We start from the raw sequence: 22,160 nt of genomic DNA on the forward strand, positions 1-22,160 counted from the left end.
AGTTAAATTTCTGCACCTGGCTCCTATCAAGTACAAGGGAACAAGGACTCTAAGATACCAAAGAAATGAAACTGGCATAGTCCAGAAACAATTTCCTCTTAATTCTTGAGGAAGAGTTAGGAGGATCACACACATATGGGAAAAGCAAGAAAAGAGGCAGCTGCCAAAACTGTAAAATGTGAAGCCACTAAACTGTTTTAGTTTTATCTCATAGCCAGGAAACCAGCAAGAGATAGCAATAGTTTGAGGCCACAAAATATTCTTTCCATTTACCTGCCCCTACTACTTCAGTAAAGGACTTTTTAAAAAGGAGATTCCTTATTTTTAATGTGTTCTCCTTCCTTCCTTTCCCGCCCTTCTCTTCTGGGAAGCTTTAAGGAAGTGCCTACCACGTGCCAGGCAAGTGCTAGGAACGGAGAACACAACACAGCAACGAACAAGGCAAACAAGCTCCTCCTCACATTCCAGTGGGGAAGAGAGGCAACGAGTGACAGCAAGGTAAGTGCCACTGTAACAGAAGCCTGTAAAAACCTAAACCCACTGTGCCACGGTGAGAACAGTGTGTGTGCACAACAAGTACCAGTGTAGACAGTGGCCAGGAAAAGCCTCTGGGAGGAGCTGACACTGAAGGTGAGGTAAGAAGGATGAGAAGGAGCTAGCCATGCGAAAGCCAGGTTAGAGGCCAGAGCTAGAGGACACAGTACCGGGACTCTGGGTGGACTGTGATGGTGCCTGGCAGGCTTCGGGAAGGTCAGAAGGGCAGTATGGACAGCAGGTAGTGAGTGAAGACAGGAGTGGCCTGAGATGAGGCTGGAGAGAGGAGCAGGGGCTAGATCACGGAGCACATTCACAGAACAAAGCAGGTGCTTGGATTTTACCTTAGGTGAAATAGGAAGCCACTAAAGAATGTCAAGCAGGGGAATAACATGATATATTGTACTTTAAAAAGATGAACACTTTTACTGCTGTACAATGAGTGGACTGGGATTGGGCAAGAGCACAGGCAGAGACTCCCTAGGAGGCCAACCTGGAGATTAAAGTGAGAGACGATCATTCCGATAAGAGTAAAGGCAGTCAGCATAAAGCATGGGCAGATTCAAGCTATATTCTGGACGTAGAACAAGCAGAACTTGGTAACAGAATGGATATAGGAGGTGACATGGGGGAAGAAATATGGATGACACTATGTTTGGGTCCGAGCAAAGGGATGGATGTGGTGTCATTTACTGAGATGAGGAAGAGTGGTGTACAGAGCATGTTAATTTTGGGATGGATGTCTACAGATACCCATTATTAAAAAAGGCAGGCCCACCAGTGGAACACATGGGAGAAATCTGAGCTAGAAATACACATTTGGAAGTCATCAGCACAGAAATAGTATTTATGAGTCATGTTAATGGATAAGGTCACCCAGTATTGACAGGGAAGAAGGCCCAGGTCTTAATTCTGAGGTAATCCAATATTTAGTAGCTGAGTAAAAGGAGAGGAGATAGTGAAAGGAAACAGGAAATAACCAGGGAGGCAGGGATAACCAGGAGGTATGGCACCACGGCCTGAAGACAGGGGGCAAATCAGCGAAGTCCAGGAGAAGGGAAGGCTGGGAACCGAGAGCCCAGTAGGATGAGGAGACACGCTGGCCTGGTTCATAGATCTGAAGATTAGAAGAAGAGGAATTTCTTTCTGAATGTTTTTACTTGCTCAACAAAAAGGAGCTGACATTGTCAGCTGGGTAGATGCAAGGTGGCGAAGGTTTACTGAGAGAGAAACATATGAAATAGTTGTTTCAGGAAAGTAAGAAAGTGACTTAAAATTCAAGAGGAAAACAGAGGAGTAAACCTTTGTGACCTTGAGTTAGGCAATGGTTTCTCAGACATGATACCAAAAGCACAAGTGACAAAAGGAAAAACTGATAAATTGGACTATATAAAAAGTAAAAGTCTTTGTGCTTTAAATGGTACAAAGAAAGTGACAGGAAAACTCATAGAATGATAGAATATATTCACCAATTATATACCTGATAAGGTTACTTGTGTCCAGAATATATATAATATGTAAAAAATTATCTAGTAATAAAAATGGCCCAACTGAATAGACACTCTTTAAAGATATACTAATGATCAATAAGTACATAAAAAAGATGCTTAACATTATTAGTCATAGGGAAATGCAAATCAAAACTACAATAAATCCACTAGGATGGCTATAATAATAAAATACAGTAACAAATACTGGCAAGAATGTGGAGAAATTGGAGCCCTCATACTTTCCGACTGGGAATGAAAAACAGTACAGCTGCTTTGAAAAACAATCTGGCAGTTCCTCAGAAAGTTTAACATAGTTATTAGGTTCTGACCGAGCAATTCCACACTTAGGCCAATGCCTAAGAGAAATAAAAAGGCATGACGACACAGAAATTTGTGTACACCAAAATTCAGAGAAGCTTTATACATAATAGCCCCAAAGTGGAAACCATCCAAATGTCCATCAGCTAATGAATGGACGATTAAAATGTAGTATATCCATACAATGGAATTATTATTTGGCAATAAAAAGGTATGAAATTTTGATGCTACATGATACAATATGGGTATAACTTAAAATCTTTAGGCTAAGTGAAGAAGCCAAATATAAAAGACCATATATTATATGATTCCATTTATATAAAATATCCAGAATAAAAAAACAGAGACAGAAACAGATGAGTGGTTGTTTAGAGCTGTCTGGTGGTGGTAAATGAGGAGTGAATGCTGATGGGCATGGGTTTCATTTTTACAATGGGACTAAAATTGGATAGTGGTAGTAAAAAACAAATGTTTTTTAGTTGTACACTTTAAATGGATGAAATGCATAGTATGAAACTATATTTCAATAAATGTATTAGAAAAAAAACAAATCTACAATTACAGCCAGGGATTTCAATATCCTCTCAATAATTGCTAGAACAAGTAGCTAGAAGATCAATACAGATATAGAAGACCTGAAGACTAGTAACCTAAATTTAACCTTCTTGACAACTATAGAAATGCTCTACACAACCTTGGCAGAATATATACATTATTTTCAGGTACATGTGGCATTATCAACATAAACCAAATCCTGGGTCATGAAAAGAACCCTAATAAATTAAAAAGGACTCAAGCAACTTTTATATTTTAATTGACTACAGGGTAATTACATTAGAAACAGTAACAAAGATACTGGGAAACCCCTGGCCAATATTTGTAAACTAAAAAACAAACTTCTAAACAACCCATGAATTAAAGAAGGAATCAACAGGGAAATTAGCAAGTATGTAGAACTGAATGAAAACCAAAATTTGTGGGATCCAGCTAAAACAGTATATAGTATGAAAGTGCCTATATAAAAAGAAAGATGACAAATCAATGATCTCAGCTTCAACTTTACAAGCTAGCAAAAGAACAACTTGAACCCCAACTAAACAGAAGAGAGAACAATAAAAAAAGCAGAAATTAATGAAACAGATAACAGAAAAACAATAGAGAAATATCAATGAGACCAGATTTATTCTTTGAGAATATCAATAAAACTGATAATACTCCAGCTGCACTGATCAAAAAGTGAAAGAATACACAAATTGCCAATATCAGGAATGAGAGAGGTGACATTACTAGATTCTACAGACATTAAAAGGGTAATAAGGGAATAATATGAACAGTGTTATGCCAGTAGATTATTTTAGATTAGGTGAACAAATTCCTCCAAAGACACAAACTATCAAAGCTCACTCAAGATATAAATAAATTGAATAATCCTACAGCTATTAAAAGAAATAAAACTTATAATAGACAGAATGCTTCCTATACAGAAAACTCCAGTCCCAGGTGGCATCACTGTAGAATTCTGCCAAACATTAAATAAGAAATAATACCACTTCTACACAAATTCTTCTAGAAAAATGAAATGTAGGTAATATTTTCCAACATTTTCTAAGCCATCATTACTCTGATTTCAAAACTAGACAAAGACATGACAAGAAAAGAAAACAACAGACCACTACTGCTCATGAACATAAATGCAAAATTTCAACTAACTAAAACCAACAACATATAAAAATATATTACAACCAAGTAGGTTTTTTTTGTAAAAATGAAGACTGGCTTAACATTCATAAATCATTCAACATAATTCACCATATCAATAAACTAAAAAAGAAAAACTATGATCATCGCAAAAGATACAGAGAAGACATTTAATAAAGTCCAATATCCCTTCTGATAAAGCCTTTCAGCAAACTTAAGATTATAGAAGGGAATTTCCTCAACTTGATACAGGGAATCTACACGAAACCTTGATCTAACATCACATTTAATGAAAGAAGAAGGCAAGGATGTTCTCTCTCACCACTTCTACTGAACACTGTATTAGCCTCTTTTTGTAACTTTATGTAAGTGAAGTCAACAATTTCTCAGTTATTTTAATTTTGTCAATGGCAGATGAAGTATTTGACAGAAAATGTCTGTGTTCATGAAGTATTTATATTGCTGGCAGAATCATGAGTGATTCCTTCCTCTTTCAAATCTTGTATAATGTGACCATATTATTTTTATTTAAAAAATTTTAAAGGATTCTGCCTCTTGCCCACATTGAGGAGGCCAGCTGCAGTACCACTCTTACACCAAAAGAGGGCACTAACATATCCAATGATAATCTCAAGGCTGAGAAAAAAATCGGTCCCTGACAATTAGAAGTGAGAACAGCAGCAAATCTTATTGATTCCTTACCCACTGATTTTTATTACTGAATTTGCAGAAGGCTCTCGGTTTGACTCCAAATTAAGCCACTCTCAAAGGTCAACTGACTTTAATCCATGTTCCCTAATATATATCTCAAAGGAAGAAAAGAAAGGTTGTTCAAAAGCTTATTCTGAAAAGGAATAAATGTACAAGAAATTTCAAGGTTTAAAAGTCAATCAGCTTTAACTTCATTTTAAAAAATAAACCTCCAACTCAAGGACCTGTACAAAACATCTTATCTTCCATATGCTAGTCTTTCAAAATCTGTAAATATGTATCTCTAAGCAATGTAAATGTGGCTGAAATAAGAAAAAAAAAAAAAGCCAGGCACTACGATGACAAAAGGGAAACTGTTCATTAATAAAGGGAAAACAGTTTTTTAAATTTTTTATTATTTTATTTTGGTATCATTAATCTACAATTACATGAACATTATGTTTACTAGGCTAAGGGAGAACAGTTTTATATGAACAATTATTTATGTACAGGAAAATATGTAGATATTTTCACAATATTTTTTTTGGTTACTTTTATATTTGATAGTAGTTCATAATAAATGAAACCATTTTTTGAGTTGCAAAAGCTATTGGATGTTTTATACTCAGATCTAAATGGGTTAATAGTCTGCTCTGCTACAGATTTATTCTTAACCAAAGACATTCCCCTCAAAGCTGCACAGAAGAATCACTGACAGAATTCAAAGTGGTCACTGTCAAAGACCAACACACATGCTTTGGGCCACCTGGCAGCAAACCAAAGAAATTTGGAGGCACCATTTTCAAACTAGCATACCTCTCAGACTGTCAGGAAATAGTATTTCATTCATCAAAATAACCTAACAACCACTTTGCCATCAATTTCAGATTGATAAAGCACAGAAAACAGAATGTCACTGACTACCCATCCCCAGCTGAATAACTTGGCGGATTTGAAAATCTGTACTTCTGAACTCATCTAAAGAATATTATTAAAGATAACAAACAGTGCTGAATCACGGTGGAATGGATAAGAGACACAAAATTCTGGCTTTAGTTTACTATCCCTTTTTTCTTCTAGGTCCAACTGGTTCTTTGCAAGTTAGACAATGACTAAATTCTCCAACTAAGAAAGTCTACATTTAAATCTGCAGAAGACATCAGATTTAATCTAAAATTAAATAAAACGTTAGTTAATTGCTAACAATTGTGAAAGGCCAATCAAATGTAAAAGGTGATTTTATGCCCTTTGCGCATTTATTTCTACCTCAACCTTCCATGCTAGTCAGGTTACGTCAACGTGATGTTTTTCCTATGGTTATATTCATTTGGACTTGTACACTTCCTTGACAGCCTATTAAGTATTACAGATAAATGACATGATTTAGGACTATAACAATATGTGCTGTAAAATTCTTTTCTTCTAAAAAAAAGCTGACAGTTTCTAAAACCTAACAGTAATAAAATATATTTTAGAAATAAGATAGTGTTATAGTGTTAGGTAATACATATACCCTTCACTTTTGAGATCTTATTCTCTCCATTTCCCTAGCGGCTCTGGTGTTTTTCCCATGGAAACAATGGGAATCTGATCAGTAACTTGGCAGCTTTCCCCCTCTCTGTATTTCCCTCAAATATTTAATTTCCCCCCAACATATAACAAAGTTGGAAAGTTTAGAGTGAACACCCATATAATCACTACCTAGATTTTACCACTAATGTCTTTTTATTTTTTTATTGTGGTAAAATATACATTATCATAAAATCTACCACTTTAACCATTTTTAAGTTTACACTTCAGTGATGGTGAGTATATTCACACTGTTGTGCAACCATCACCATTATCCATTAATGCTTTACCATACACATTGTCCCTGTTTTTGCTAACTAAAGAAATTGAAGAGAATTTTCACTTTTATGAAAAATGCCATCACCATACTAATGTAGGTCTTTTGTAAAAGGCAACATGGTGTGAACTTTCAGAAAGTAGGAGATAACTCTTAATTTTATGCCATTTCGTCTTACAGGTTTTACATAGGAACACTCTACTTTCAGGTAGTGGGGCAAAACTGTAGTTAATTATACATCTTGTCCTTATCTGTCCATTAGTCCATTTTATTTTTTTATGTATTTCAAAGTAAATTACAACTATTAGGAAATCTGCTTCAGCTTGCTTATCATAAAGTTCAAGAATTATTTTTCCTTTTGATGTAAAATCTACACACAATATACAATACACTCAATCTGGGCCCAGGCATACATCTATGGAACCCTATCAAGCTATCTAGAGCATTACCATCACCTCAAAAAGCTTCCTCATGTTCAAGTCAACACCCCAAGAAGTAACCACTGCTGATTCTTTCCCTACAGACTAGTCTGCTTATTCTCTAGTTTCAAATCAGGTAATATGAATTATTTTCATACTGCTTCTTTCACTTGGTGTAAGTTCTGAGATTCACCCATATTGTTGTAAGTATCAAAAGATAACTAGCTATCCCACAGGTTATCTATGACCTTATTGACAACTAGCTGTTTCCAGCTTTGAGCTAGGATGAGTAAAAGTGATATATACATATACATACATACATATATATATATGTGAGTCTTTGTATAGACACATTTTCTTCCCAGTGGTGTTACAAGGTCATGGGGGTAGCTGCATATTTAGTTTTCTAAGACATTGACTAAGTTCTCCCCAAAGTATTTGTACTGTTTCACATTTTCATCAATAGTTTATGAGTATTTCAGTTGTTCTAACAACCTTGCCATTAGGTATTGTCAGTCTTTAACTTCAGCCATTCAGGTTGAGTGTAGTGTCATCTTTTTGATATTAATTATGTGGAGACCCACGATGTTGAACACAGAATGTTATCACAGGATTATTGGCCATCTGTACATCTTCTTTAATGAAGTGTCAGAATCTTTTCTGCTCAGGTTTTTTTTGTGTTGTTTATCCTTTTATTGAAGTATAGTTTTTAGCATTTCCTGGATACCAATCATTCATTGGATACACGTTCCGTAAACAGTTTCTACTAGTCAGCAGCTTGCTTATAAGTAATGTCTTTTAATGAGCAAATTTTAATTTTGCAAATTCTAATTTACTTTTCATTTTATGGCTATTGCAACCTGTGCCCTGAGAAACCTGTGCCTACTACCAAATCATGAAGATATTCTCCTAAGCTTTCTTGTAAAGGTTTTACAGTTCTATTTTTTATGTTCAGGACTGATTTAATTTTTGAATATCATGTGAAGTAGGGATTGTGGTACACAGAATACTAAGATGGCCCCTAAGACTCTTGCCCCCTTGGTGTACATATCCCGTGTGATACTTCCTTCTGCCCCCAAATGTGAACAGAACCCGTGAATATGATGCACTAGTCACTCCCATGTTTATGTTTCAGTTATGTGAGATCCCATAGCAGACTGGGGAGAAATTCTCCTTGAAAGCTTTGTAGAAGCTACCGTGTTGTGAGAGGATCACAAGACTGAGATCTGAGCACAACCTCTAGGAACTGAGCGTGAACCCTGCCTATAGCCAGCAAGCAAGAAAATGGGGATCCAGTCCATACCTCCAAAGAATGAATTTTGCCAACAGTCAATGAGCTTGAAAGAGAACCTTGAGCCTCCAAAGAGATCACAATCCTGGCTTGCAGCTGGCAATTTCAGAATGACACCTTATTTCAGTCTGGATAGATCCTGAGCAAAGAATCTGGTTAATCCGTGCCCGGGGTTCCTGGTCCATGAAAACTGAGAAAATGAAGTTGTGTTGTTTTAAGTTGCTAAATTTGTGGTAATTTGTTATTTTGGGACTGTCTGTTTCTTCTATTTGTCGATGCTTTTGCAAGTGCCACACTGTCTTTATTACTGGAGTTTTATATGTCTTGAATAAGTATTCCAAGTTCTCCAATTTGGTCTTTTTCAAAATTGCTTTGGATTTGCTAGCTTCTGTGTATTTCCATAGTAATTTTATAATCAGCCTGCCAAATTTCTATAGAAAAATTCCCCTGGGACTCTGAACTGTACTGAATTCACAGATGAATTTGGGTGGGACTGACATTTTAACAACACTGAGTTCTCCAGTCGATGAACACAGCATACCTCACCTTTTAGGTAGTTCTTTAGCTTCTCTCTGCAGTTTTGTAGTTTTCCGTATAGAGATCTTGCACTTTTTGTTAAATTTATTCCTACTTTATGCACTTGATGCTACAGTAAATGGAACTTGTTAAAAATTTCATTTTCTGATTTGCTGCTTGGATATAACAAATACAACAAAGTTTTATGTTTAACCTAATATCCTGTAGCCTTGTTAAATTCACTAATTAGTCCTAGTAGCTGTTTTATAGATTCCTTAGGAGTTTCTACTTAAACAATCATGTCATCAGCAAATTAAAACAGTTTAACAATGTCTTTTGCAATCTTCATTCCTTTAATTTCTATTACTTATTGTAATTCAACAGGCAGGACCTCCAGTATGATGTCAAATACAAAAGGTGAGTGCGCATCCTTGCTTTGTACCCAATCTTTGGGGGAAAGTTTCAATATTTTGGCATTAAGTATGACATCAGCTATGGTTTTCACTAGATGCCATTTATTAGACTGAGGAGATTATCTTCTATTTCTAATTTGCTAAAAATGTTTACCAGAAAAAGCATGTTGGGCTTTTTCAAAGCCTTTTCTGTATTGACTGAAATAATCATGCAGTTCTTTTCCTTATTATGTTTATGTTGTGGATTACATTGATTTTCCAATTTTAAAACAAGCTTGTATTCTTGGAACAGGCCCCCCTAAGCCATGACACATTAACTTTTTGATATATTGGATTTAATTTGCTAAAATTTTGTGAAGGAGGACTTCTTTCCTTTCTACATTCATGAGGTATATTAGTCTGTCCTTTTATTGGTAATGTCGTTGTTCAGTTTTGGTATTACTTATATATTAGTCTATGAGTTGGAAAGTGTTCTTTCCTCCTTTTTTCCTTAGATGCTTGGTATCTTAAGGAATTTTTAATTAATTTTGGATAATGAATTTCATAGAAATTGTGTTAGTTTTGTAAGTGGTATTTGTCAAGGAATTTTTCCATTTCATCTAAGCTGATGATTCTGTTGGCATAAAGTTATTCTTTTTATATCTGTAGCATCTGGAGTGATAACCCCCTTTTCATGTTTGATATTAGGAGTATGTATTCTTTTCTTGATCACTCAAGAAATGAATTTGGTTGATCTTTTCCTGGAGCCAATTTTGGCTTTGTTAATTTTGTTTGTTTGGGTTTTAGTCCATTGATTTCTGATCTTTACTATTTCCTTCCTTCTACTTATTTGGGTTTACTTTGCTCTTCTTTTTCTACCTTCTTAAGTTGAAGCCTTAGATAATTGAATTTAAATACTTTTCTTTTTTGAATTTAAATTATTTTCCTTTCAGCTCTGCAGTCCACAAGGTTTGACATACGGCATTTGCACTGTCATTCAATTTAAAACATCTAAATTTTTCCTTGTGATTTCTATGAGTTTTACATTATGAAAAAGTGTCTTGTTTAATTTCCAAATATTTGGGAATAGGTATCTTACTTCCATGGTTTTAAATTTTAATTTCTGCTTATAATCCTTTAAATTCACTGAGTTGTTTTATGGCCTAGTATACTGTCTATATTGGTGAATGTATGTATACCATGTGCACTTGGAAAAGAGTATGTACTCTGTCATTTTAGGGTATAATGTTCTATAAATATCATCTAGGTCAAAGTCGTTGGTTGTGTTGTTCAGATGGGTGTATGTGTGTGTGTAGTGGGTCTACCAATTGCTGAAAAAGAGGTGTTAAAACATCTGATAATGATTACAGAATTGCTTATCTCTCCCTTTAATTCTGTCAATTTTTGCTTCATTTATTTTGAAGCAGTTATTAGGCACATATACATGTAAACTGTCAAGACTTCCCGATATCTTTTATCATGATAACATCATTTTCTTTTTTCTGGTCTTTGTCTTCTTATGCTCACTTTTGCATGGCATTCATTTATTTATATTTTTGGTATGCTTTTTTCCATCCATTTACTTCAACCTATCTGTGTCTTTAAAGTTCATCTTTCATATAGTCAGTATACAGTTGGGTCTTGCGTTTTTATGTAGACTGCCACTCTACTGACTGTAGTGTTAGTCCACTAACATACTGATATGGTTGTATGAAGTCTCCCATTTCATTCTTGTGTTTCCTCTGTCTTTTGTTGCCTATTCTTCCTTTTTTGCCTTTTCATTATTTGAAGATTTTAATTTATCTATTATCTAAAAATGCTATATGTCTTTGCTAAAGACATATTTCTGCATTATTATCTTAGTGGTTGTTTACAGAATACAATATACATCCTTGTCTTTTCAGTCCACTACTTAAAATTAATATTGTACCACTTCATAAAAAATGTAGAAGCCCTTGCTATGTATAGGTCCACAGACACTTGTCTTTTCTGTTATAAACTACCATATGAAATAAATCACAATCTCCACACACATTATTTCTGCTTTAAACAGTCCTATATATTTTAAAGAAGAGGGAAAAAAGTCTTTTATATTTATCCAGATATTTGCCATTTCCAATGCTCTTCATTCCTTCCTGAAGGTCTGAGTTTCTATGTGTAATCAATTCTCTTTAATTTAATAAAATGAAGTGCACCCTTTAATGTTTCTTGTAGTACAGGTCTTCTGGAAACAAAATTTTCTCAGTTTTCTTATATCTAAAATTGCTGAATAGAGAAACCTGGCGTGCATTTTTTTCCCTGTTTGGCACTTTAAAAGTTATTATTTTGCCATCTTCTGGAATCTGTGGTTTCTGGTAAAAAGTAGGCTCTAATCATAATTTTCATCCCTTGTATATGTCATTTTTCTCTAGCTACTTTCAAGATTTTCTTCTTTGGTTGGTTTCAGGAGTTTGACTATGATATACTATGCAGGACAGAGTTAACTCAGAAGGCCTGGAATGCTCGGACCCTGCACACACCAAAGAAAAGGTCTGTCCTCAGGACTAGCCTGGCTGGTTCCTGGGATGGGCTCTGACCCTTGTAGTAGTCTGGCTGTTAAGTGTTTTTGCATGCCTGAAAGGCCTTGGAGTGCTACAATGACCAGGTAAATTTATCCTAACAGTATGATTTGTGGCAATGTATGTTTTTTTTGCTCTGGGGGTCTGGGGTCTGAGTAGCTAGCTGGCGTCAGTCATGTGGGCACTGCATATCGTCCTGGCTGACACCAAAGTTTGAGTGAGTTTCCCTAGTTGCCAACACTTTGCAGGTGCTGCCACACATCACTGATGGGAAAATTAAGGACATCTATGTGACCACTGGACACCTGGGATCTCGCACCTTCCTGGTTTCTCCTAGATTTTTATCCCATGTGCCTTTCCCCTTTGCCAATTGTAACCTGTGCCCTTTTGCTAGGATAAACTGTTTACTGTGAGTATAATAGCTTCTGAATCCTGTGAGTCCTTCTTCTGGTCAGTCATTGAACCTGAAGCAGTCTTGAGGACCCCTGACACATGTACCAAGGTATGTTTTTATTTGTCCTTATCTTAGTAGATGTTTGTTAAGTCCCTTTTATCGGTAAATATGTTTTTCATAAATTGAGGGGTTTTTTTTGTTTTGCCATTTCACCTTCAAATATATTCTTCTCCAGTCTCTCACTTTCTTCTCATTCTGGGACTCCAGTTGTATGAGTTAAATCTTGTCCTAAAGGTCCCTGAAGCTCAGTAATGTTTTTCTTTATACTCTTTAGGTTGGGTAGTTTTCTGTTCATCTATGAAGTTCACTGACTCTTTCTCTACCATCTCTATTTTGTTATGGCCACTCAGTGAACTTTAATTTCAGCTGCTGTATTTTACAGTTCTAGATTTTCCACGTGGCTCTTTTTTTTTTTTTTTTTGGAGAGGGCATCTCTCATATTTATTGATCAAATGGTTGTTAACAACAATAAAATTCTGTATAGGGGAGTCAATGCTCAATGCACAATCATTAATCCACCCCAAACCTAATTCTCATCAGTCTCCAATCTTCTGAAGCATAACGAACAAGTTCTTACATGGTGAACAAATTCTTACATAGTGAATAAGTTCTTACATGGTGAACAGTGCAAGGGCAGTCATATCACAGAAACTTTCAGTTTTGATCACACATCATGAACTATAAACAATCAAGTCATATGATTATTTGTTTGATTTTTATACTTGATTTATATGTGGATCCCACATTTCTCCCTTTATTATTATTATTATTTTTTTAAATAAAATGCTGAAGTGGTAGGTAGATGTAAGATAAAGGTAGAAAACTTAGTTTAGTGTTGTAAGAGAGCAAATGTAGATGATCAGGTGTGTGCCTGTAGACTAAGTGTTAATCCAAGCTAGACAAGGTCAATAAAACATCCACGGATGCAGAAGATTTCTCTCAAAACAGGGGGGGTGAGGTTCTAAGCCTCACCGCTGTTGATCCCCAATTTCTCACCTGATGGCCCCCCTGTGACTGTGCCTGTCTCAGGTTGTTCCTCCCTTGAGGAATCTTATCCGTCTCTGGCTAACCAGTCATCTTCCGGGGCCATACAGGGAAATGTAAAGTTGGTAAGTGAGAGAGAAGCCATATTGTTTGAAAAGGTTAGCTTTTTAATTCTTTGCAGATTTATGTCCTGTGGCTTCTATGCCCAGCATTTGTCTTGAGGTATCTTTACCACTTGGAGGAATTATGATACTTGGTAAATTCAATATGAGGCACGAATTCTATTTAAGGGTTGTAATTAGGAAGGAAGAAGAAAAGCTATAGAGGTAGCAGACGGAAGAAAACATGGGAAGATTGATTATTTCTTTGACATATCTTCTTGTAGAGTAACTTCAGCATGTATAGGTTTTAAACTACTAATTCTACATGGCTCTTTTAAATTTCGTTTTCTTATTTGAGATTTCCTTTCTTTTCAGTCAATGCAAACATACTTTCCTTGACTTCACTGAGCAGTTACAATAGCTGCCTTAAAACCCTTCTCTGAATTCTAACATAAGAAGTTAGTTTCTGATGATTGTCTTTTTTCTTCAGACTGGGTCATATTTTCCTGGTTTTTAAATGTTGTGTAGTATTGGATTGTATCTTGGACATTGCATATATTATGTTGTACAGCCTCTGGAGTCTTGTTATATTACACTGGAGAGTACTGATATTTCTGTTTCAATATGCAATTAAATTAGGCTGGACTTAAACTGCAAACTCTTGTTTCCAGGGTAAATTCTTATCTTTAGTTAGGCCACTTGTGGAGTCTTCTATGTCCATGTGTGGTTCAGGGATTAAACAGAGGTTTTTACACAGTTTGTACACAGAATTTTAGGCTCTCACTCTCCAGATCTCACCTTTCTAGAACTCCTACCCTCACTCTCCAGTGGCTGACCCAAATTCTATCCTCTGGTTAAGTTTGCTATGAAAGTTTTAGCTAGTCTGCCAGGTGCCAACTTCAGCCTGTCCTCTGACTATAAAGCAGTACAAATGGAAGATTAATTCCATGCTGTTTCTTAAGTGCCAGCCCTTTTTCAGAATCTGCCTGCTTTTGTTCATTTTTCAGTACCTTCAGGTCTTTGTTTTTTCAATTCTGTCCAGAGCATATAGCTGTATGCAGAAAGGTCAGGTCCAATAAAAGCCTATTTGAACATACTGCAAGAAAAAATACCGTGACCTTGTTTTTAAAATTTTACTTCAGATTCACTGTGTGCAGGTGTACATATTCATTTTTAATGATACCAAAATAGGGATTATTCTGAATATCTTGTTTTCTAACTTAATTTTTTTCTACTTTAAGCAGTTCATAACAAACTCTGCTAGGTGTTCAATAATGTAGTTTTATATATTAACATTTTCACGTAACAGCAAAAACTCTGACAACAAATTGACAGTAATAGAAACACAATGCACATACTTAGAAGTGAAATGATTTATGATCCTAGAGGGTTATTTGCATATATGTAAAAATAGACAAGTAAAAGGATATTAACTTCAGCACTATAATAGTAAAAAATGGAAAATAACCCAAATCCTAATCAAAGGGAAATAATAACATAGTAATAAAATGACTACATGGCTGTTAAAATGAATATTCATTTCATTGAAATTATACATATATATTTCAACATGAAAGGAGTTAACAAGCCTAATGTTGAATGAAACAAGTTGTGTAACAAAGACGATAATACTAATAAAGGTATAAAAACACAAAATAGTAGTATATACACACACACTTTTATATTGACTGGAAGGCTTGTTATCAGGTCCATGATGGTAGTTACCTCTGGGGAAGGGGAGAAGGGAATAATAGGTCAGGGGGAAAAGTAGCCAATGGGTCCTTTTTAGTTTGGAAGCAAACATGACCACTAATGTTAACAATTAATAAAAGTTAATTCTACATTAACGTGTGTATCTTTCTGTACTTTTCTATATTTTTATTTCTTAAAAAAAAACTATAACTTTAATGGTTACATAATATTCGATTGCACAGATATAACACACCCAACCAATCTCTAATTGTTAAGACACTCAGATATCTGCCACTATCCTAAATAGACCTACAAAGAACATTGTTGTAGCTGTTTCTACACATTTTCCCCCCTCAGAATAAATTCCTAGAAACAAAATTGCTAGGTCAATTCTAGGTGTTTGTTACATATTACTAAACTGCCTTCTAGAAGAGTTGTAACAATTTAAATACCTAACACCAAACTATGTATCTGCTTATTTCCTTGTCTTCTTGTCAATCTGGATACAAAAAACTGTTTTCACCCAATGAGGTCTATGATGCAGGGATCTAATTTTTTTCCAAACGATTAGTCATACCACAGATCATACTGTAATCATCAAACAACTAACTATAATGTCATCATAAAGGGAATAAAACTAGTGACAAATATCCTAAACTTCCATAGCCCTTTTCACCTCTCATACTAGGTTAAATAACTCAGTTGAGAATTACTAATAATTAGTATTTACACAGCTTTACTTACTACCACATGACAAAGCAGGGCAAAATAATTATCATCATATTAACAAAGATGCTGAACCAGTTAGGCTAGTTGTCTAAGGTCACACTAAAGCAGGAATTTGCCAGAATTAAACACAAGTTCTTGTAGCCTAATTCCTATATGCTTCATCACTCAAAGAGAACTACCTGTAAGAATTATGACAACTCAGCAAGAAACCTAGAATATACTAGGTCAGAGAATCCTATTATTGAAATGATATTGAAGATCATCTATATCAACATCCTAACCTTACAAATAAGGGAACTGAGGCCACAAAGATGATGTAACTTAATTGTTCAAAGTCACACTTCTAGACACAGTAAAGCATCTAGAATTTACCACTCTATAATCCAAATTTATCAATCTTCAATTACTAGAGTATAATAGCTATCCTTAACTGCCATTTCAAATTTGAGTTTATTAAGAAGCCTCAATATTTTCATTGATACTTACTAACAATTCATTCACTTAGTTAACAATCAATCATCAAATAATTATCCAGTATTTACTATACGCTAGGTCCTGTACTTGGTGCTAAATGAGTATTTACTATGTGACAGGCACTGTATTACTTGCATTTTCACATTTAATCCTCATAATATTAAGCACAAAGTATGTACAAAATTATTGTCTCTATTATAAGGATTAAAATTTAGGAAGATTAAATAATCTGCTCATGGTCTTCAGTGAGGAAATGCCTTCAAAAAAAAAGTAAATGTACGATATGAAAAAGAACTTCCAACATCAGCACTCTCGGGAAGACTCATGACAGAAGATGATCAGCAAAAAAAAAAACTCCAACAAAGATCCATGCACTGTCACAGATGTAGATGCACTCATCCCACCAGCTCCTGGACTTGCCATGGGAATGATGAAGGAGATATCTAAGCTGGCCTGTGCATACAGTAAAACAAAAATTGGACTGGATCTATACTGTTGGAACTCAACCAAGAATTAGGAGAAGTGCAAATTGTAGCACTCCAAAATCTTACAACCACAGACTATTTATCGTTAAAAGAACATATGGGATATGAACAGTCCCCAGGAATGGGTTGTTCTAGTTTATCTGAATTCTCTCAGACTGTTTAAGTTCAGTCGGACAATATCCACCATATCATAGATAAGTTTTCACAAATGCCTAAGGTGCCTAACTGGTTTTCTTGGTTTCACTGGAGATGGCTGGTAATTACAGGTATGCTTTGGTTAGGTAACTATATTCCTATTATGTTAATGTGTGTGCACAATTTAATTAGTAGTTTAAAACCTATCCATGCTGAAGTTACTCTACAAGAAGATATGTCAAAGAAATAATCAATCTTCCCAGGTTTTCTTCCGCCTGCTACTTCTATAGCTTTTCTTCTTCCTACCTAATCACAACCTTTAAATAGAACTCGTGCCACATGTCGAATTTACCGAGTATCATAATTCTTCCAAGTGGTAAAGACACCTCAAGACAAATGCTGGGCATAGAAGCCACAGGACATAAATATGCAAAGAAGTAAAAAGCTAACCTTTTCAAACAATAAGGCTTCTCTCTCACTTACCAACTTAACATTTCCCTGTATGGCCCCGGAAGATGACTGGTTAGCCAGAGACGGGTAAGATTCCTCAAGGGAGGAACGACCTAAGACAGGCACAGTCGCAGGGGGCCATCTGGTGAGAAAATGGGGAGCAGCAGAGGTGAGGCTTAGAACCTCCCCCCTCATGTTCTGAGAGAAATCTTCTGCATACATGGATGTTTATTGCCCTCGTCTAGCTCGGATTAACACATAGTCTACAGGCACACACCTGATCATCTACATTTGCTCTCTTACAACACTAAACTCTGTTTTCTACCTTTATCTCGTATCTACCTACCACTTCAGCATTTTATTAAAAATAATAATAATAGAGAAATGTGGTATCCACATATAAATCAAGTTTAAAAATCAAATGAGTATTCATATTTGAACTGACTGTGTATAGTTCATAATGCATGAACAAAACTGAAAGCTTCTGTGATGACTGCCCTTGCACTGCTCACCATGTAACTTATTCACTATGTAAGAATTTGTACTCCATGTAAGAATTTGTTCGTTATGCATCAGAAGATTGGAGACTGACGAAAATTAGGCTTGGGGTGGATTAATGATTGTGCATTGAGTATTGACCCCCCTATACAGAAATTTATTGTGGTTAACAACTATTTGATCAATAAATATGACAGATGCCCTCACACACACACAAAATATATATATATATATATATATATATATATATATATATATATATATATATATATAAATAAATATAAACACACTTCCAATTGTAAAATAAATAAGTAACCGGGGTGTAATGTATAGCATAAGGAATATAGTCAAAATAGTGTAACAACTTGGTATGGTGATACCTGGTACCTAGAATTATCATGTATATAAATGTTGAATCACTGTGTTGTACACCTGAAACTAATGTAACGCAATACTGTTGTCAACTACCCTTCAATTAAAAAAAAAAAAAAAAAAAAAAAGTAAATGATGCCTTTCTGCTGTAGCAGCCATGGCTGAAGGCACATGAAGAACAGCAGCCATGGCTCTGAGGCACCCTGTGGCTGTGGGCCTCAACAAGGGCCGCATGGTGATGAAGAACGTGAGCAAGCTGAGGCCTAGCCACCAGTGCAGGCACCTCACCAAGCACACCAATTTAGTTCAGAAGATTTGGGAGGCACGTGCTTTGCTCTTTATGAGTGGTGCCCCCATAGGAAGAGGTAAGCAGTGTTCTGACTGATGCAAGGAAAGTGGCTGCTAAGACCTGAGCCCCTGAGGGGTATTATGTTTAGTACACATGGTGTGGGGGGTCACAGGGAAAACAGTGTAGCACAGAGAAGACAGTGAATCTGTGGCATCTTACTACACTAATGGACAGTGGCTGCACTGGGGTATGGGTGGGGACTTGATAATATGGGTAAATGTAGTAACCATATTGTTTTTTCATGTGAAACCTTCACAACAGTGTATATCAATAATACCTTAAAAAAAAAAAAAAAAGAACTGAGCCCCCTCCCCACTCTGTGCTTCATGAAACCTTAGCAGAAAAAAAAAAGTAAATGGTATAATCATATTTACAAGCTTATTCTATCAAAACTTTCATTTTTGTTTTAAATATTATAACTCTGGATATAATTCCATTTGAAAAAAGGACGTATTTTCAAAAAATGTTTGGAAAACCATAGATCCCTATATAATACTGAACACTCACTATATAGTAAGTGCAGAACTTACTAGATTAGAGGTTGGTGTCCTTTCTAGGGCTTTAAATATCTTTTTCTTAACACTTTCCAAGACCCCAGAACAGACAGCATTTGCAGCAATTTAACTGAAGGCCAACTGCTAAGAAAGTAACCATTCAAATAAATAGAAGACAAGGAGAAGGGGCTCTAGTATCATATGAGTTTTGGCCTGAAGAATATTAAATGAGGTCCAAAGTAGAAGAATGCATGAGTTCTTGTATTACTCACAGAATAGTACTACAATACCGGTTACCTACTTTCAAAGCACAAAATCTCTATGGTATAAAATCAAATTAATTAAAAGTTCCATTTACTGTCTTTCCCAGCAGGAATTCCTTTATCTTTGATTGCTAAATAAATTTCACAAAGCCCACAGCAAGAAAACCTAGGTGCTAAGCAGCACTATTACTAGAGAGATTTAAAACAAGCTTTGTAAGTAAGCAAATAAATGCCTAATGATATTCATAAAAGGAGCAACCACCCTAGGTCCAACCTCTAAGGAGAGAGAACCTTGAAACAAGTGGAGCATAAAAAAATTTTTTTTAGGAGAATATTAATTTTAAGTGATTTACTGCTTTGGGAAATACATGTATAAGAAAACCAAATCAAGCACCCATTTTAAAAAATCTACCTTTTTCCATTGTACAGGGTGTCTTTATTCTACATGTAAGTCTCTGATACCACCAAAGTAAGAGAAATGGCACCCTGATCAGTAATTAATCATAGCAGAATTAGCCACATGCAGTATTTCTAATGTAAATGGTTACCTGAGAAGTCTGTTAGAAGTCTTGCTAGGACATGTTTGTTTACCAGTTCAGTCTTGCTAAGGCTGGAAATAATATCTACTCTAGTACTTTCTTTGGTAACAGTGGGCTTCTTGCAAATCCCCAGACTAGATCCAGTCTTGACATCTGTGTGTTCTAGGACATCATATGATCTCTGTGGCCAAGAAGGTTCTGGAGCAAATGTTAAAGTCAGCTTCAGTATTTCTTCAGATGGAGATTCTACTTTATCCTGTGCAGAAGCTGACTTCTCAATCTTCCTTTCACTCAATTCTTTAAGGGCCTTGATTGTGAGCTGTTCCTGTTCTAAGTCAAGAGATGCTACTGGAGTACCTTGAGTAGGGAAAACATCCAGACGCTCACTTCCATTTGTTTCCTTGCTTTGTTCAGTATATTTGCTTTTTATGTCTTTAATTTTAGAACCACCTGACTCACTTTCATGTAAGACTTCTATAGAAAACGTTTTGAAGTATTTAGTCTTCTCTGACATTGCTTCAAAGGCACTCCCTTCACCTTTATCTATTATTGCTTTTTCTCTGGTTTCAATAAAGGTTGCTATCAGACCCTCTGGGGAACAATCATCTGTATCTTCAACATTTTTTTCATGTGATGACTCTAAATAGGTAGGGGTTGTCACATTTAGTGAAATTTCTGTATCATTAAAAATATTTGAAGATGCTGCTGAAGGAAGTTTTGGGTTCTCAGTTGTAGCAGGCTTTTTAGGAGCGACTTCACTCATACTGTCTGACTGCTTCCCATCTTCTGACATGACATTCCTGTCAGGGACTTGTGGACATGCTACCTCACCAGCTGGACTCCTTTCAAGGATATCAGGCTGAACTTGTTGTGGCTCAGAGTCACTGACCGACCCTTTGAAGTTTTCAGATGTTTTGTTTTCCCTATTACAATTGAGAGTATCTTTGACTTCTCTTTCATTTCTTTTTACAGCAGCACTTGGAATGAAAACATGCTTTTCAGCCTGAATTTTGTTACTTTCAAATGAAGTATCTGCTGTGATGTCCTCAATTACTGTGTCATCAGACTCACTAGAACTATCAGCCTCTGTCACTTCTCCCAACACAGAGCTCTGCCAGTTCATTTCACCTTTCAGGTGACCATCAGGTAAAACCACTTTCACTGCAGCCACTCCAGAACCCAAAGAGGCACATTTCTCAAACAGAGATCCAGGTAACTCTGAAATTGCATCATCCTGTTTCTGCCCATTACCTTGCACACCTTTGACACTGACTTCCTTTTTGGAATCAAGACAGTTTGGTATAGGTTTTTCAATGACAACATTTGCTTGTGGGAGAGATGCTTCTGCCCAATCACCTGTTGATTTAATGATGGGAATGCTTCCATTAGTAGAACATACAGGAATTTTCTGATGAGTGTTAGTTTTAAGGTTCACACCTGAAATTTCTGATTTACATTCACTCATATCAAGTCCTGTAGTTTTTGTGATGTAGTTAGATTTACTTCTCTGCTGTTTCACTTGGGGAACCAAATCCCAAGTCAGTATTTCATTAGTAAAGTTATGCATATCATTCACACATCTAGACACCTCTTCCAGTGCTGCAGTTGTATGTGAAAACTGTCTAGTGAGCAATGCAGAGTTTGGGAAATGCCCAGCCTCTTTATTTCTCAGTGGAAATAGTTTGTCATTAGACTCTGAAATGTCTACAGCTGATTCTCCATCATTGTGCACTGCCCAGCTATCAAAGTCATTTGTGCTCTCCTTATACGTATCTTTAAATTCTTTGTCAAATGCTGCTTTGTCAGTAGTTACTTCAAATGGTGAGTCAGGGGACTCTTTTTCAATAACGCCACCTCCTGGAACTTCAGATGGGGACATGGAATATGTACAAATGCCTTCTGCCTTAGACGGCTCAGGGTGCGGTTTCTGGGCTGTTAGCAAAGTGAACTTGTCATCAACACCTGAGCCACTTTTACTATCCCCACTTGGTACCTCGTTTGGGTTCTTGGACTCTTCATCTTTATTTATTTGCTGTTCTATTTGATCAACTTCCTCTGACAGAAAAGCAGGATGATCTGGGAAACTGGCTGGAATGGAGGGACGGTTACAGTGAACAACTTCTGTAACAGGAACTGAGGGGGAGTCCACTACATCTTTATTGGTTCCCTCAGGCTTTTCCATCTCTTTCACATCTAGAGAAGCCAAGCAGTCTTCTTCTTTGGCTAAAATAGGTTGACTGCCTAATACTTTGCTTTTTTCTCCATGTAGTATTGTAAGGTCAGTGTTATGTATTTCAGAAGATGGGAAAAAGGAAGAAGTCATAATTTCTGAGCGTGGCCCATCAGAGCAAAGAGAGCTCAATCCCTCTATGGTCAGAATTTGAAAGAA

At 36.0% G+C, this 22,160-nt stretch overlaps 1 protein-coding gene across 3 annotated transcripts in view; it reads right to left on the minus strand.

The window, feature by feature from the left end:
* RTN3 (reticulon 3) overlaps positions 1 to 22,160 on the minus strand; it is a 54,416-nt gene that overhangs the window by 10,859 nt on the left and 21,397 nt on the right. The window contains exon 3 of one of the 3 annotated variants that reach the window (XM_036926506.2): positions 19,781 to 22,138. The exons of the other annotated variants lie outside the window; for them this stretch is intronic. Coding sequence (XP_036782401.2) covers positions 19,781 to 22,138 — 2,358 coding nt within the window. The remainder of the gene's footprint in view (positions 1 to 19,780; positions 22,139 to 22,160) is intronic. 3 annotated transcript variants of the gene reach the window in all.

The sequence above is a fragment of the Manis pentadactyla genome, chromosome 9 (assembly GCF_030020395.1).
Source record: "Manis pentadactyla isolate mManPen7 chromosome 9, mManPen7.hap1, whole genome shotgun sequence".
Classification (NCBI taxonomy): domain Eukaryota; kingdom Metazoa; phylum Chordata; class Mammalia; order Pholidota; family Manidae; genus Manis; species Manis pentadactyla.